We start from the raw sequence: 14871 nt of genomic DNA, 5'->3' as shown, positions 1-14871 counted from the left end.
GTATATATCCTTTTGTTTTGCTTGGTATTACTTCAAGTCCCAGTAACAACAAAGCCTCTCCTCTCCTCAAGCACTGTAACCTCAGCTGGTTTCCAACTGGCAGCTACCACACCTGAAAACAAGCAGTGAAATCAATCTCTCTCCAATATCACACTTTTTAGATATATGCATGCACAGAAACCTGCACTTCCTTGTCTTGCTTTTGCCAGGTATTTGCACAAGGCAAAAATGTGTCTCTTCATTCATTTTTTTTTCTTGCTTTCCTGTGCTGCACAGAGTTCTTGCTCCCCCCTTCTGACACACACAAATATGCACACACACTCCCCTCCTGACTCTGGAGCACAGTAAGAGTGATGGGAACTTTAAGCCTTAAAATAGAGACAGGCATCTTTACAAATGAATGATGACACTGGGAAAACAGGAATTGATTTATTCGACTCTAACATGGCTGATGTGGCCACTCTTTTCTGCTGATTGCACCACCATAAAGCTCTGTAAATTGCCACTATCGTTCCCCAGGGCCCGAGCTTCATCAGACACATACAAACAACTAATTTTGTGTTTCCTGTGCACATGGCAGTGCAACCCAAACCCTGGTGTCACCTCCCTCTGAACCCCAGCAGTGTCTGCTCAGCGGGGATCAGGCCTTGGCAAGTCCAAAGGGAAGGGGAGGAGGAAGAAGGGAAAGAGAAAAGGGAGAAAAGGACCACGTGGAGAAGGGGGAAGAGCAGATGGTGGTGGGAGAGCACCTTGTACTGCCCCATCTCTGCTCCTGCTCAGCTGCTTTTCAGTGTCCCTGCCCCAGCCTGTGACAGTGAGCTTTTCTAGCCAGGTGGCACAGGCAGGGTGGGCAAGAGAACATCCACAATTAACTGGAAACCAATTCCTGTTTACAGGACTGGTACTGGGAAAAATCAGCTCTATTTTCCTGTAAAAGTATAGTACAGACAAGTAGAAATATTTGCAGTAAAAGCAGTTCCTGAATACCTTTCAACTTTTCCACTAATGGTTTCTAAGTGAAAATACCCCAAACATCCTCTTGGAAAGAAAGATTGTTTTTAAACAATCTGACAATCACAATTTGACAACAAGTTTTTTGAAAATGTAAAGACTGTATTTAAGAATACTGCCTAATTCTGCAGACCCTGGACCAATAATATTTGTATTCATTCTCACATTTTCCTACTACAACTTTTAAACATTTAGAAAGAAAAATCATAAATCAGACTAGGCAAATTTAGAAACCATGAAATGATCTTTAACAGACCATTCTCTCTTAAAAGATTCTTGACCCAGGGAAATAAACACACTAAACAGAATGCTATTTTCAGATTGGTCACAAAATCCTTTGTACAACAAACTGGAAAATCAACTTTTGAATTGGAGTCTGACATGAGAAGGCTTCAATTCCCTCATTCCCATAAGAGGAATGCCACCAGTTGCAATTCATGTGCCTGTGGAAACCTGTGGGAGCTAAAATGCCATGGACTTCCAAAGGGGAGGGGAAGCAGCATCCTCCACCATCAGCAGCAGCCTGGACACGACGAATAGCAATCACACTCTGCCCCACAAATCCCCACTCAAGACTCCTGGAAGAAGACTTAGCTTGTCACCCTGAAATACATTTTGTTTTATAGCCTGCTTAAACTTTGCTAATTTGAGCATCCACATGAATTTTTCTCTCAATCTTGGATGATCTTTCAGAATTCATAGAATGACTAGGTTGGAAGAGACCTTCAAGATCATCAAGTCCAACCTAACTTTCACTTGATACGGTTTAAAAATTCAAAGTATTTATAGAATTTTTATTCCTAAACGAAATCAAGTGTTGCTATTGAAATTTAATAATGCTACTATAAATTTCTGTACACTGTGTAACTTCAGAGAAGAAGCATTCTTAAAAATTGGAAGTTGTTTTGCAGTGAAGTATCTCAACAGCAGAACACAATTATCTATGGAATGTGTTAAGTGAAGCTTGGGAACAGACTGTAATAGAAAATTGGTGTTTCTGTGACTGTTGAATACTTATTTATTGTGGAATATTTATTAACTCACTCCTAGTTACATCAGTTCACAGAAAACCAGGCCAAGTATATTACCCTATAATCTGAGTTTCCAGAGCTTCGTGGCTATGTCAATAAAGCAGAGAGACTGCAGAACTCAGACATATTTCTGCAGCTGCTCACCAGCCAGGATGTTTACACAGTGCTTTGGGGAGGCATCTGCTCTGTGCAGCAGCAGAGCTGGGCTGTGTCCGAGCTGCAATCCTCTTGTCTCAGCCCTACCATGGCCACTCGCAGTGTGACAGAGGCATCTTCCACCTCCTCCTGCCTTAAATGCATTTTGGGATGGAAATGCTTCTCATGGGGTGCTGGTTGGATTTGCTGCTAAGACACAAAGCATCCTGCTTGTCAGCTTGGAGCCCAGCTCTGCAGAGAGCCTGGAGTTTCCCTGGGTGCTCTTGGGCTGACCCTCTTATGGCCATTCCCACAGAAAAGCTGGAAGCAAAGCAGTGCCAGACCCAAGCTAACAGGGTGGCCCCACATGGACAGGCTTTCACAATCACCCCCAATCCAAAACAATTTAAATTTCCAATTTTGGACTTGCTGGATTCATAATAACCAAGATCTGCTTTCAATTTTGGTTTCTCACAACCAAAAACACTGATAGTGGAATTCCAACTCAACTGAAACATATAAACCTTTTGCTGATTTACTTCAAATTCTGCTGAAACTTTGGCAAGGGAGTTCAGAGCCTCAAACCCAGTAGTACTTGGCTTGTTTAGTCTAGAAAAAAATATGTTCACTGTTTTTAAACACAACAGGGAATAAACACTTGAGAAGGAGAAGAGTAAATTGTGTTAAACAAAACTGACACAAAAAGACAACTCATCAGTGGAGATATGTAGAGAATCAGATCAGTGATGTTCTGAAACATTCTTCTGATTCAGCCAGGGAGGGCAGAAAATGTACCAGTGTTTAGCATAGAGCCTGATAATCCTGTTCCTTAAGGATTTATCAGGGCAGACATTCCCTGATCAAAGACAGGTATCAAGATATGCTTGAAGAAGAAATATCAGTGAAAAAGTTAATGATCAAAACACTCTGACAAATCTATTTTTGATTATAAAAATAATACTTCAAACTATTGATGAGGTGCATTTGCAATCCAACTGCAGTCACTTGTCTTCCCTTAGAGGAATGAGATGTAAGATTTGGGGTTTCTTTCTCTGATCTTGTTCAGCAAAAGACCTTTCCTACATTATTACTTCTGATGAGCCATCCACTGCTCTGTGTTCTTCAAGTGTTTTTTTTTTTTTTCAGTAGGAACTTAGTCTTGTAACTATATTTAGAATAGTTAATGCTTGTGGCTTTGGCTGTTTCATTTGGACCAGCGACAGGACGAATCCTTGACTAAAACGTGATTTAATATGGTGCTTTTCACAAAATAATGAAACAAGAATTCAAAAAATATCATTCCAATCTCTGTTTCTAAGCCTTGAATAAGATATTTCCCTTAAGGAAGCTGTAGACAATCAAGAACCAGCTAAAAAGAGACTGAAGTAAGACTTTGGTGAAGAATTTAAATGGCACATTCTCTCTTGAGTGAGTTGCTTAAAGTTCCCTTTTCAGCTTTTTTGAGTCTTGGTTGAACAAACATTTGAGGAGAAACCAGGGAATATGAGATTGCCCAAAGATGATGCATTTCCACAGCTAGGTGACCAATCCATAAACTCACTCTTCAACTTTATATGAATGATCTGTGAGCAAGCAATGTGTGCTCCTCACTTTAAATAACTTCTAGTGTATGTATTTGTATCCTTGCTACAACAAGTTCTCTTTTCTTGGGTACAGGATAAAATCTGAATTATGAGCTTATTATTTTCAAGACCTGTAGGGCTGTGACCTTGAATGCAAAGTTAAAAAAAAAAAATAAAAGAAAAACATTACAGGAAGTCTGTGACATCTAATTTTACAACTCTGTGATCAAATTTCGGTCTTTATTAGAACAGTACTTACAACAGAATTTCTTTTGTCACATATTCTGTTGTATTGCTATTCATTGCCTGCATGGAACCGTTTTTCTTTCTTAATTAGCAATTAGGGAGAAAACATATAAGCCTGAACATTAAACTAATAAAATTTTGGCAATGCCACTTAGCAATTTAGACTCTGAAGCAATACAAATTGGTTTTAAATTCAGATCATGTTTTCATTAATCTCCATATAGCAGAGACAAAAAATAGCTGTAGCTATACAAATAAAAGTTCATTGTGTGAAAATTGCTAACTCTGCTCAGAGATCAATAACTTAATAATTTAATCCCTTGGAACAGTACTTCAAAGTAGCTGAAAAAAACATGAGATGTAACACTGTTATTTTAATGACTTCTTATTTTTAAAATTTATTTATTTTTAAATTTATTACTACCATTGTAACCTTACCTTAGCAGAGCAACTCAAAAAGGAGGAGAGGTCAGAGATGATGCAAGGAGAGGAGGGAAAAGAGGAAAAAAGGCAGGAGAAAACAACATTTGAACACAAACTACCACAATCCATTCCACCAAGGAATGACTGCAGATTCCTGTGCTCCTAGGCTGGTTGTTGGGGTTGCTGGTTTGCATTTCAAGGCACTCTCCACGCCAGGAGCATTTCCCTTGTGAAGCTGAGCTGTGTGATCTCCGTGCCCGTCCCCAGCGCCGCACTCACCGGTACGAGGTCTCGGGCAGCAAGCCCTCGATGACGTGAGTGGTCACGTTGCCCACGGGGATGCTGACATCTCCCAGGTCGATGTTGTAGGATGTGATCTCAGCCCCGTTATTGCTGGGCTCTTCCCAGCTCAGCACAAGGCACACAGAGGGTGAGGGCTGGCAGGCGCCCGCGTGCTCGTCCTCCAGCACGGACAGGGTGGAGACGGCATCAGGCACGGACGCCGGGGTTCTGCAGGTCACCAGCTCGCTGTAGGGCCCAGCTCCAGCCTGGTTAATGGCCTGGGTGTGAAAACAAAAAACATTTACCATTGCTCTCCTCCACATGGCTATCAAGTTGATAATGATGAGCTGTGCAGCCTGGAAGAGGTGCATGAATTCTTCAGAGGATATGCACTGCTGGCTTCCTCCCTAAAGTGTGACTCATACCTCTGCTATCCTAGGGAATTAGTATCTTCCTTTGTCACTCAGAAATGTCTCAAGAAAACTGGAGACTCTTTCTCTTTTCCCTAATAGAATATTTCTCTTTCCTTTTTCATCAGTGGCAAACTTAGTTGGTAAGGGAAAATGTCATAGTCATGCTGCCAGTGATGGGTGACATCAGCAAACTGGCTACCCAAAATTACTGAGCCACCCAGTACACTGCAGGGTGGCCCAACAGATGCTTTATGCAAGCAAAATAACCCTAAAGATAGGGGATATTTGGCTTGTTAAAAACAACCCTGGTCCCTAATTTGGAAAATGGATAACTAATTTAATGCCAAAAAGCTTCTGAAATAAGAATACAGGACCTGAACACAGCATTAAACCTATGACTCAACATTTCCACAGAATCACAGAATCATTACAGTTGGAAAAGTCATAATTCACTACCAAACCACAACCAAAGCACACAGCTCAGTATCTCCCACAAAAGAGGAGAGCAACAATTTATCAAGCTTCTCATCCTAAGCCATAGAGCCTGAATCCCAGAGGAAACCAAGTTTCAAAACCTGCCCCCTTTCTGCTCATTAATTAGAGGCTGTTGTCTTAGCAAGCCCAACACTGCACAGCTGTACAGGCCTGGGGTTTTATCACCTGATGCTCAGCCAGTGGCAAAAGCTGTACCCATTGCACTGGAATTGCCTAGGGAATGACTGATGTTACCTCCTCAGGATATCAAAAACTCAATCACAGAACCACACAGGCTGGAAGGGACTGTGGGACTCATCCTGTCCAACCTACAACTCCAGCCAGGGTCAGACAATGCAGCCCAGGTCGCTCAGGCTTTTTTCCCAGTTGGGTCTTGAAAAATTCCAGGTATGTAGATTGCCCAGCCCCTCTGGCCCACTGTTAGATCCTTAATTGCCTGCACAGTGATATTTTTTTCTTTGTATCTCATCTGAACATCCCTATTTCAACCTGGAGCCACACTGGATGCAGCATTCCAGGTAGTCAGGAACGGCATGTAATGGGCAGAACCACCTTCCCTGGATCTGCCTGCCAGGCTCCTCCTGACACAGCCCAGCATCCTGCCAGCACACCAGGTATGGGGACAGCTTACAGAACATGGTACAGGAGAAACTACACGAGTCCAGAAGGCACAGACCTCCACATAACAGCTTCAATGCTGCCCAGCACCCTCCACATTTCCCTTACATTTGGAAAAGTTAGCCCAGAGTCTCCCTTCAGGTTACAATTAATTGAAAAAACCAGGCTTACACAATGATGCCAGCAGGACTCTGAGGGCAATGACAGGACACATCAAACAATTGTTTGATTTCTAATCTATGCTTAACTGCAGTGAGTAACATATTTCTGCTCTGCATAATACAAACACAAAGCCATGTTCTGTTTTTTCCAGGAGACGTTTTGTTCAATTGAAGAAAGGGATAATAAAGTTACATTTGTCAGCCTTTAAAAAGCCCTTCAAAACAAATCCTGCTCTGGGGAAATCTTCTATTTAATGCAGCGCTCCTGGAGCTGTTAGAAGTGAGCCCTGTTTTGTGCTCTGCCCATGATATGATTTGTCTTGCCTCTAAACCAGTGTTTGGCCATTTGTATCTTGCTCCAAGCTGTTTATTGTCAGTGGTGGTTTTTAACTGCTTTATTGGACAATCTCATCACCAGAACTGATGGGGCTTTGCTGCCTAGCTGCTTTCCCCTGCCACCCCCAAATGACACAATATTTCTGCAGAAGCCACTATTGTTTTCAGGAATATTCATTACAAGAAAAAAGTTGAGCAATGGTAAAGACAGTTGTCTGCCCTGCAGTTAGATATGCCTGATTCCTCAATTCTCCTTTTTATTTAATTATTGTAGATTGAGATAGCAATACTATGTGTTTATTAGAAGGCTGAATAAATGTGGTTAGGGGGATTTTTATTTTTAAAAAGGAAATTTTTCTGTTAAATCTGGTAACGGATAAAATAACATTTCTAACACTATTTAGCTTTCTTTCTTTGCCTGTTATATCCACATTGTGGGGAGATTTTTGTGTAACTGTTTGAAGATGACAGCGTATCTTGTAAGAAATTCCTCTTCACATAATACAGAGGATCAGATCCAGAGGATGAAGCTCTCTAGAAAGTAATACCTGAGTCACTGATGGAGTTCAATAAAATATCTTCTTGCTGTTGTGCCTTTCCTGTAACTTCTGCCTATGGATTAAATTATACTGGCTGCATTAAAAACTGAGTAGATTTGTGCAACATTTTTGTGGCAGGTAGTTTGAAATAAGCACCCACTGGAAATCAAAGATGCCATACAGCTGGCTGGTTCCATTTTTAACACAAAATTTTCCTTGGGCTCCCCACAGCAGTGGTCTCAGAGCCTCCTCCCTGCCCAGCAGATGCTGAATGCTCTCCCTCTTGCAGAAACAAGAGGCACTTTCTGGCTCACACCTCCCAGCCTCTCACACACTCACTCGTTCTCCTTCCCCCACAGTGCCAGAGCAAGGCACAGACCAGCTCTGGCCAAGACACAAAATACATTTGAGTGGACTTGGAGCTGTGGGGCCTGAGCTCTTGGGCTGCTGGCCAGCTCCTCCAAACCTTCTTCCCTAAAAAATGAAAAAAATCCAATATCCTGGTTAAAAAAAAAAACAAAAAAAAAAAAAAACAAAAACCACACTATAAGGAGAAAACATTCAACAGAAGCATCTTGTCCTTGATCAAAGAAATTACCCTGGGTGGTCCACATGTTACCAGCTGGGTGGGCATTTGGGCTGGATTAGTGGGGGTGTTCTGTCTTCACATACAAATATATCTTGTGGAAGAGTATCTTAGGTAAAATATTTTTACTTCACTCCCAGTTGCTTTACCTTCTATTTATTTATCAGTAGCATATAGAATGAAAAGCCCTGTTTTTTTTTTTTACTTTCATACAGATATACAAAATGTTTTTTAACTGCTACTTTTTACTGAAAATATAGGAGATAAAGAGATCAAAGAAAAAGAAATCATATAAAGACTCTAGATGAAATCCAGTCTCACAAATCTAAGAGACAAAATGGCAAAGATGGGAACTCACTTTCTGGCAGGTACCATCTCCTGTACACACAGGAATTTACTCAGCTGCTTTGCCTTACTTGATAAATTAAACAGATGCTGGAATTCATTATTTAAGCCAGGGAAATCTTCAATATCCAGTTGGGAGGTGGATATTACTTACCTCTCCTCATCATGAAGAATTTTTTTTTTTTTTTAATTTTCTAAACCATTACCATTTTGTTTTGGTGTCAGAGGGCAAGGTGGCTGTTATAAGCATTAGTCACCAAAAGTAACAAAACACAAGAGCAATTTTTAAGTAGCACATCAGTCTATTGTTTAAAATAAATGTGCATTCCTCCCGCCTTACAGAGCACATAACCTCAGAGGGGACTAATGATAAAAATAAGAACAGCAGTGGAAGGAAACTCTGTTTGGGTCTCAGAGGGCAATGCATGCAGCCCTGCCGTACCTGTAGCCTGCAGCAGTAATGCGTTGCTGCTGACAAGTCACTGATTTCAAAGCAGGTTTCTGTGCCACTATATGCAAGCTGTAGAGATTCCTCCTCTTCTCCCCACTCTAATCTGTATTCAGAGATGTCAGTACCAGAACATTCAGGACTCTGCAACACAAATATTTATGTGGTTCAGTTCAGAAATGAGCACTTCGGATCGCTGTGTTTCACTGGGGAAGGAATGAAGTACATGGGAAAAAAGCCCAACAACCACCCTTATTTTTAAATTAATACACCATTACTGCTGCAAATAGAAATGTACTGAGTTAATGTTCCCTAAGAGGTTACTGAAACAGGACAATTCTGCACAAAAATTACCTGATTGAAATTCAGAGAAATGAGTGTACGCAGCTACTTTGCCTTCCATCAGGACATTCAGGAATAAATTGTCTCTCCACTGGCTTGGCAGAAGCTCAGCAGTGGAGAACATAAAAAAAAGCATCAATCTAGTGCAGCCTACCTGAGAGATCAAAACACAGCTCTGGAAGCACTGGCCTTGGAGCCCAAATCAGTCACTCGTGTGCTGAGAAAAGAACCACCTCAGCAAGGGAGGAGCTGGCCTGAGGTTCTCGTGGAAGTCACCCATCAGTGACCTGGGAGTGTGATCCTGGTACATTCATATCCACAGTGAGACTCCCATGGGATCACAGAATCATCAAATGGTTTGGGTTGAAAAGGACATTTAAGATCACTTCATTCCAACCCCTGCCATGGGCAGGGCTTCATCAGACCGGGCTGCTCCAAGCTCCCTTCCAACCTGGCCTTGAACCCTTCCAGGAATGGGGCAGTCACAGCTGCTCTGGCAAACTGTTTTAGTGTCTCACCACCTTCACAACAAAGAATTTCTTCCCAATATCTAATCTAAACCTGTCTCATTCCCCGTATCTCCAGCAATCCCTTTATTTAGGGGAACACAAATTCAGTGCCTGAATGTGCTGGAGATAAGCCAATACAGGCAAAACAGCACAGTTCCCAAACCAAAACATTTAGTGTTTTTAACAGAACTACCTAGAGCTGTACTGTGTGGCCTGAAGCAGCTCAGGGAAGCCCTGCTCTGCCTGCAGAAGTGTGGCCTGCAAGGACTTTGTGATTTTGACAGGCAAGATGCAATTTCCAGTGCAAGGATGCAGAGCCTTGCTGCACACCACAGCGACCACCCTGCACAGGCAAAGTGGCTTCTCTGGCTCTGCCTCAGAGCTTCCAGCTGTTTGAGTAGGACCATTCAGAGCTCCTAAGCCAGATTTCAGAACAACATGTAAAAAAAAAAAAGCATCACAATGGGCACCACAGTGTGCCCTCTAGCCACATACTCCATAGTGCTTCACTGTTTTTCTTTCTAATTCATATCAGCCAAAAAATTACACTCTTTAAGAAAACATAACCACTGCAAACCACAGCTTCATTTTTAGCTAAACAAACATATCCTTCAAATAAATAGAGAACCTTCCAGAATCACGACTTCATGGCTGGGGAGAGCAAATCCCTGACCATTAAAAGGCAACATTTGAAAGTTCAATGTGATTTCTAGTTGCAAAAAATATTAGTAGCCCCAAACTGCACAAAATACACCTGTTTGTTATTAAATGAAATGCAGATTATGTTTGTATCTAGATATGTTGTCAGCACAATTTATTGGAGCATCTTGTGAATGTCAGTGACTTCTTTCTCAACACGGGCATTTTTTTGGGGAGGAGTCCAACAGAAGCAGGGCTGGGATTGCTGCTAGATTTTCACTGAAAGAATGTGGCAGAACTACAGCCCCACTGAACCCATCACAGTATTATTTCTGGTAACATCCTTTCTTTTCTGCCTTAATTACACAACATTTTTTCTTTAATGGCACCAATCATCCCCACAGCACTTCAGCTAACACTTATCTTGAGCCCAATGCCTAAGATGCTGGGAGGAGGAATGCACACAAACTAAAATGAAAGTAAATATTTGGGGAAGAGACAGACAATTTTTGAGGGGGGAAAAAGCCCTACATCATAAGCATTTATGGAGAGTTAATTCCATATCAGAGACTCTAGTTTCAGCCAAAATCAAATATTTGTCTTCATAATTCCAACTGAGAACATGCTGCTGTGCTAAAAGCTTGCAGAGAGCACTTCCATCATCTGATGCCAGTGCAGGAGGCCTTGTGTCTGAATCCTGGTCTGGAAGACCCGTGACCAACTTTGTGTAGTTCTACAGAGCAAAGTATAGAAGATGCTTTTCTACAAAAGAATAGTTTCTACATAGGGTTTTCTTGCATAAAAAGACAGCTCCAGACCAGTGAACAACTCTGAAGCTCGCTTTTGGGTTCTGTGCTGAGCAAGGTGGAAGCAAGGTGGAAGCAAACAAGCAGGGCACCTGACTCACCTCCCAGCTGACCAGGACTCGTGTGTCAGACAGGAAGGACAGGGAAGGTGCTCTGCACTGGCCTGGTGGTCCTGCTGCTGTGGTGACCTCTGTCACCTCCGAATACGGCCCGTACTAGAGGGGAACAATAATTATTGTTATTATTATAACAAAAATCATCATCATCATTATTATTATTACTAATATACAGGTGTGCACCCATCTCAGAGCCCTCAAGAGCTTTCCAAGAACAGCACATGAACTTTTTCAGCACACTAAACTTTCTCAAAGGCAGACTGGGCTTTCAACACCCGGCACCAACCACCAGAGCTCAGGATGAGCCCACACAAATGACTCAGAGTTGAAGTGTGAGGTGATCTCAGGAACAAACACAGAGCATGTACATCCTTTGTGCATCCTCCTGTGTGGCAGCAAGTGCTCATGAAAGCAGAAACCACCTCCAATTTGCCCAAAAGTGAGAATGAGCACACAGTAACTGAGGAACAGTTTGTGCCCCTCTGCCTTACCTTAGCACAGTGTGTTCATGTATCAAAACCGGTTTCTCATGGATACAAAGAGGAGCACAAAGACCTAAGCACATATGGAGTCCATTCCCAGCTTCTTTTACATAAAATGCCTGCCCCAAGTCACTTGTAACAGGACAGGATGTGCTGGAGCCCCAGCCTGGTACAACGTGCAGGGACACGCTGCGCACACGCCGCGGACGCTCCGCTCCACGGGCAGCTCAGCTCTGACAGCTTCTCAGCCCGTGGTAGGAGAACAATTTAAATGCAGATTAGCAAAACAAAAAAGCCAATTTTCAGAGTCTGGGAACCTGGCTTCAGCCAGCAGTGCGAGGACAGGAGATAGCACTGAAACAGCCTTTCTGAGGCCTCTTGAGTGGAAGAGCAAAGTTTGCTCAGTGCATCCCCGAGTTAATTAGAAATCGTTCTCCAGAACAAAGGAGCTTCACTTGGAAGCAATTAGAAGAAAAACACTGATATTTACTTATTTTGTAATGCAGTATTAGTGAGCATGAAAAAAATGAGCCACTACAAAAAGGCCAAATGACACAGAAATGATGAACCCCAGAAAACTTCTCAGCAGATGTGTCAGTATCTGCCATCAAAGAAAGGTCAACGCTGACTGCTTTGTCTTACAAAGAATATACATGTCAGAAAATGTAATTTATTGACTTCTGCTGTTTTCGAGGAACAATCTGGTAAAGGACATCCTCCCCTATTTTGCACCTGGTAGAAAAACACAGCCAAAGCAGAACCAGCCCCTTCATTTAACAAAGGGTGGAACCAGAAGTTCTGTGCAATTGTTCTGCCAAAAAAAAAAGAAAAAAAAAGAAAAAAAAAAAAAAAAGAAAAAAAAAAAAGGCAAAGCATCACATATTCAAAGCTACCAGGTAGGCAATGGCTTTCACTCCAGCAAGCAAATCTAGTCTTTCCATGTGCATTTAATTAATTTTTCACAAAAACAAAACAGTGGGTGTTTTTAAATCAAAACAGTTTGACAGTGTTGCAGATTTTTCTAATACCCACGTTAAGTTTTAACAGAACTTCTCCCTGTAAGCGAGTAACTTTAAACTTTTGTGTTATGTTTGTCATCAAGATCTCCTGGGAAGAAACACGTCAATGTGTGTAGTTTAGTTGGGACTTTATATTAAACACCACTGGAATGACACAAAGGCAAGGATAAACAACCCAAACCTCAATGAAAAAGAAAAGATCTTTCTGCAGAACTCCACGGACATGAGACAATTTCTGATGTATTTGGGAAGGCATTTCTTCCAAGGAAATAATTTAATAGAAAAGTTTCATCAAATCTATAAAGCACACATTTTTTTGAAATTAAAAGAAAACAGTCACCAGGAGTGTGAGCTTCCCTCAAAACACACCACCTGGGTGAAATTGCAGTTCTTGTTTTTACACACTTCAGATTCAGAACAAAAAAGAAAGAAATGCAACAGAATGAGGATGAAGAGAATCCTCCCTGCAAGCAGCTACGACTTTTATCAGGGATTCTGCACATTTGGGAGCAGCTGATTCTGGCCAGTCAATTCAAATCAGCACCTGAAATCTCCTTTTAAAAAAGAGACCCAGGTCTAAAACTGCAGCTCCTCCTCCCAAGCTCCTGTCGAGCATTTATCACGTGGTTTTTCTTTTGCCCACCTGCCCCTGACCCTGCTGAGGAGCAGCTCTGCCAGCAGCCCAGGCAGCAGCCCCGAGGGGCCGGGGCAGCGCACGTACCCCGCCGTCGTTCAGGGCCCGCACCCGGAACCCGTAGGTGGCCCCGGGCAGGAGGCTGCTCACGGTGCACTCCAGCTCAGCCCCGTGGTACACCTCAGAAACCACTTCTTCAGGGGCTGTCATCTCCACGCTGTACTCAGAGACGGGGCAGCCGCTTTCTGACTCAGGGACATCTAAAAGAGATCACGGAATTCGTTAATAACATCAGGGCGTGCGCCAGAACAGACATTTTTTACTTCATATACCACAGAAATGTGTATTTCTGCTTCTGTGCATCGATAGAAGATATCTCACAGATATCTTCTATCTATATAGATATAGACACAGATATCTCTCTTTTCTTGTGGGCACCTTTGTTTTTGCCCATAAAAACAATGTATTTGATAATACCTGCATGTTATGTTACAAGCCAGTAGCACAGAATCAAACTGCCTGGGGATCAGAAAAACAGCAGCCACCAAAATGCTTCCAGGAAGCATTTGGGTGGATTTTTATACTGGTGTTGAAATATATTTGACAGTTAGAAATTTTACTTATCCAGAATTTGGTTTAACAAATGATGCCACAAAAATACTTGGATGCTGCAAGATTATCACTTTAAAGAAAACACTCCGTTAGAAACTGGCATGTGTCTTGAATTCTGAAAAGTGTTCATTTTTTGACAACTTAGTGCCACGAGTGTAATCCAACATCTCTGCAAAATAACAGGGGTCCAATAGATTATGTGTGTTATACTGTGGATCAGGATTTAAATGCACCCAAACCCCTCAAATGTTCTAACTCAGATTTTTGAAAAAAGTTATATATTAGAAGTATCAAAACACTTCTGCCAAGCCAATATTTCAAAGGAATTAAAAAAAAAAGATCTTGAGTCACACTGTGTTTTTGAAATATAAGTATAGATATTCTAATGAAGCTGATGCTTAATAGTCCTGAGAGGGATTGGGCTGAAAAAAAATAAAATGGGAGCAGAGAGTAAGACCTAAAGGACAGCTGAGCTCAGAAGTCCAACACTGAGCCACCACACCTGATGAGAAGCTGCACTTCTGACTCCACTTGACTTTGCTGTGCACTTCCCAGGGAACAGGACACAAGCAGCAGAAACAAAAGCTCAAGGTCAGCAGCAGAACCAAAGCTTTAGAGCAGCAGGATGCTGCACTGGCTTACCCCACTGCAGCTGCACCTCCCTGTGCCTCGGCTTGCCCAGCAGCCTGGGCGGGCGGCAGGGCCCCGGCGCGACGCTCAGCGTGCGGACAGGTAAACTCTCGGAGCACTGGGGGAGAACACAGCTCAGTTACAGCCTGCCACGAGCACAGCTCAGTTACAGCCTGCCATGAGCACAGCTCAGTCACCCCCTGGCATGAGCACAGCTCAGTCACCCCCTGGCATGAGCACAGCTTAGTCACTTCCTGGCATGATCACGGCTCAGTCATCTCTGCCATGATCACAGCTCAGTCACCTCTGGGCATGATCACAGCTCAGTCACCTCTGCCATGATCACAGCTCAGTCACCTCTGGGCATGATCACAGCTCAGTCACCCCCTGGCATGATCACAGCTCAGTCACCTCTGCCATGATCACAGCT

General features: G+C 42.5%; 1 protein-coding gene across 3 annotated transcripts in view; it reads right to left on the bottom strand.

Annotated features, from left to right (window-relative positions):
- FNDC3B (fibronectin type III domain containing 3B) overlaps nucleotides 1–14871 on the bottom strand; it is a 185861-nt gene that overhangs the window by 25699 nt on the left and 145291 nt on the right. For all 3 annotated transcript variants that reach the window (XM_053986414.1, XM_053986416.1, XM_053986415.1), the window contains exons 18-22: nucleotides 14454–14559; nucleotides 13287–13459; nucleotides 11050–11163; nucleotides 8647–8796; nucleotides 4709–4989 (exon numbers count right to left, since the gene is read on the bottom strand). In XM_053986414.1, the coding sequence (XP_053842389.1) occupies nucleotides 4709–4989; nucleotides 8647–8796; nucleotides 11050–11163; nucleotides 13287–13459; nucleotides 14454–14559 (824 nt within the window). The remainder of the gene's footprint in view (nucleotides 1–4708; nucleotides 4990–8646; nucleotides 8797–11049; nucleotides 11164–13286; nucleotides 13460–14453; nucleotides 14560–14871) is intronic.

The sequence above is a fragment of the Vidua macroura genome, chromosome 10 (genome assembly GCF_024509145.1).
Source record: "Vidua macroura isolate BioBank_ID:100142 chromosome 10, ASM2450914v1, whole genome shotgun sequence".
Classification (NCBI taxonomy): domain Eukaryota; kingdom Metazoa; phylum Chordata; class Aves; order Passeriformes; family Viduidae; genus Vidua; species Vidua macroura.
The sequence above is the reverse complement of the archived record's forward strand: the minus strand, read 5'-3'. Positions and strand labels throughout refer to the sequence as shown.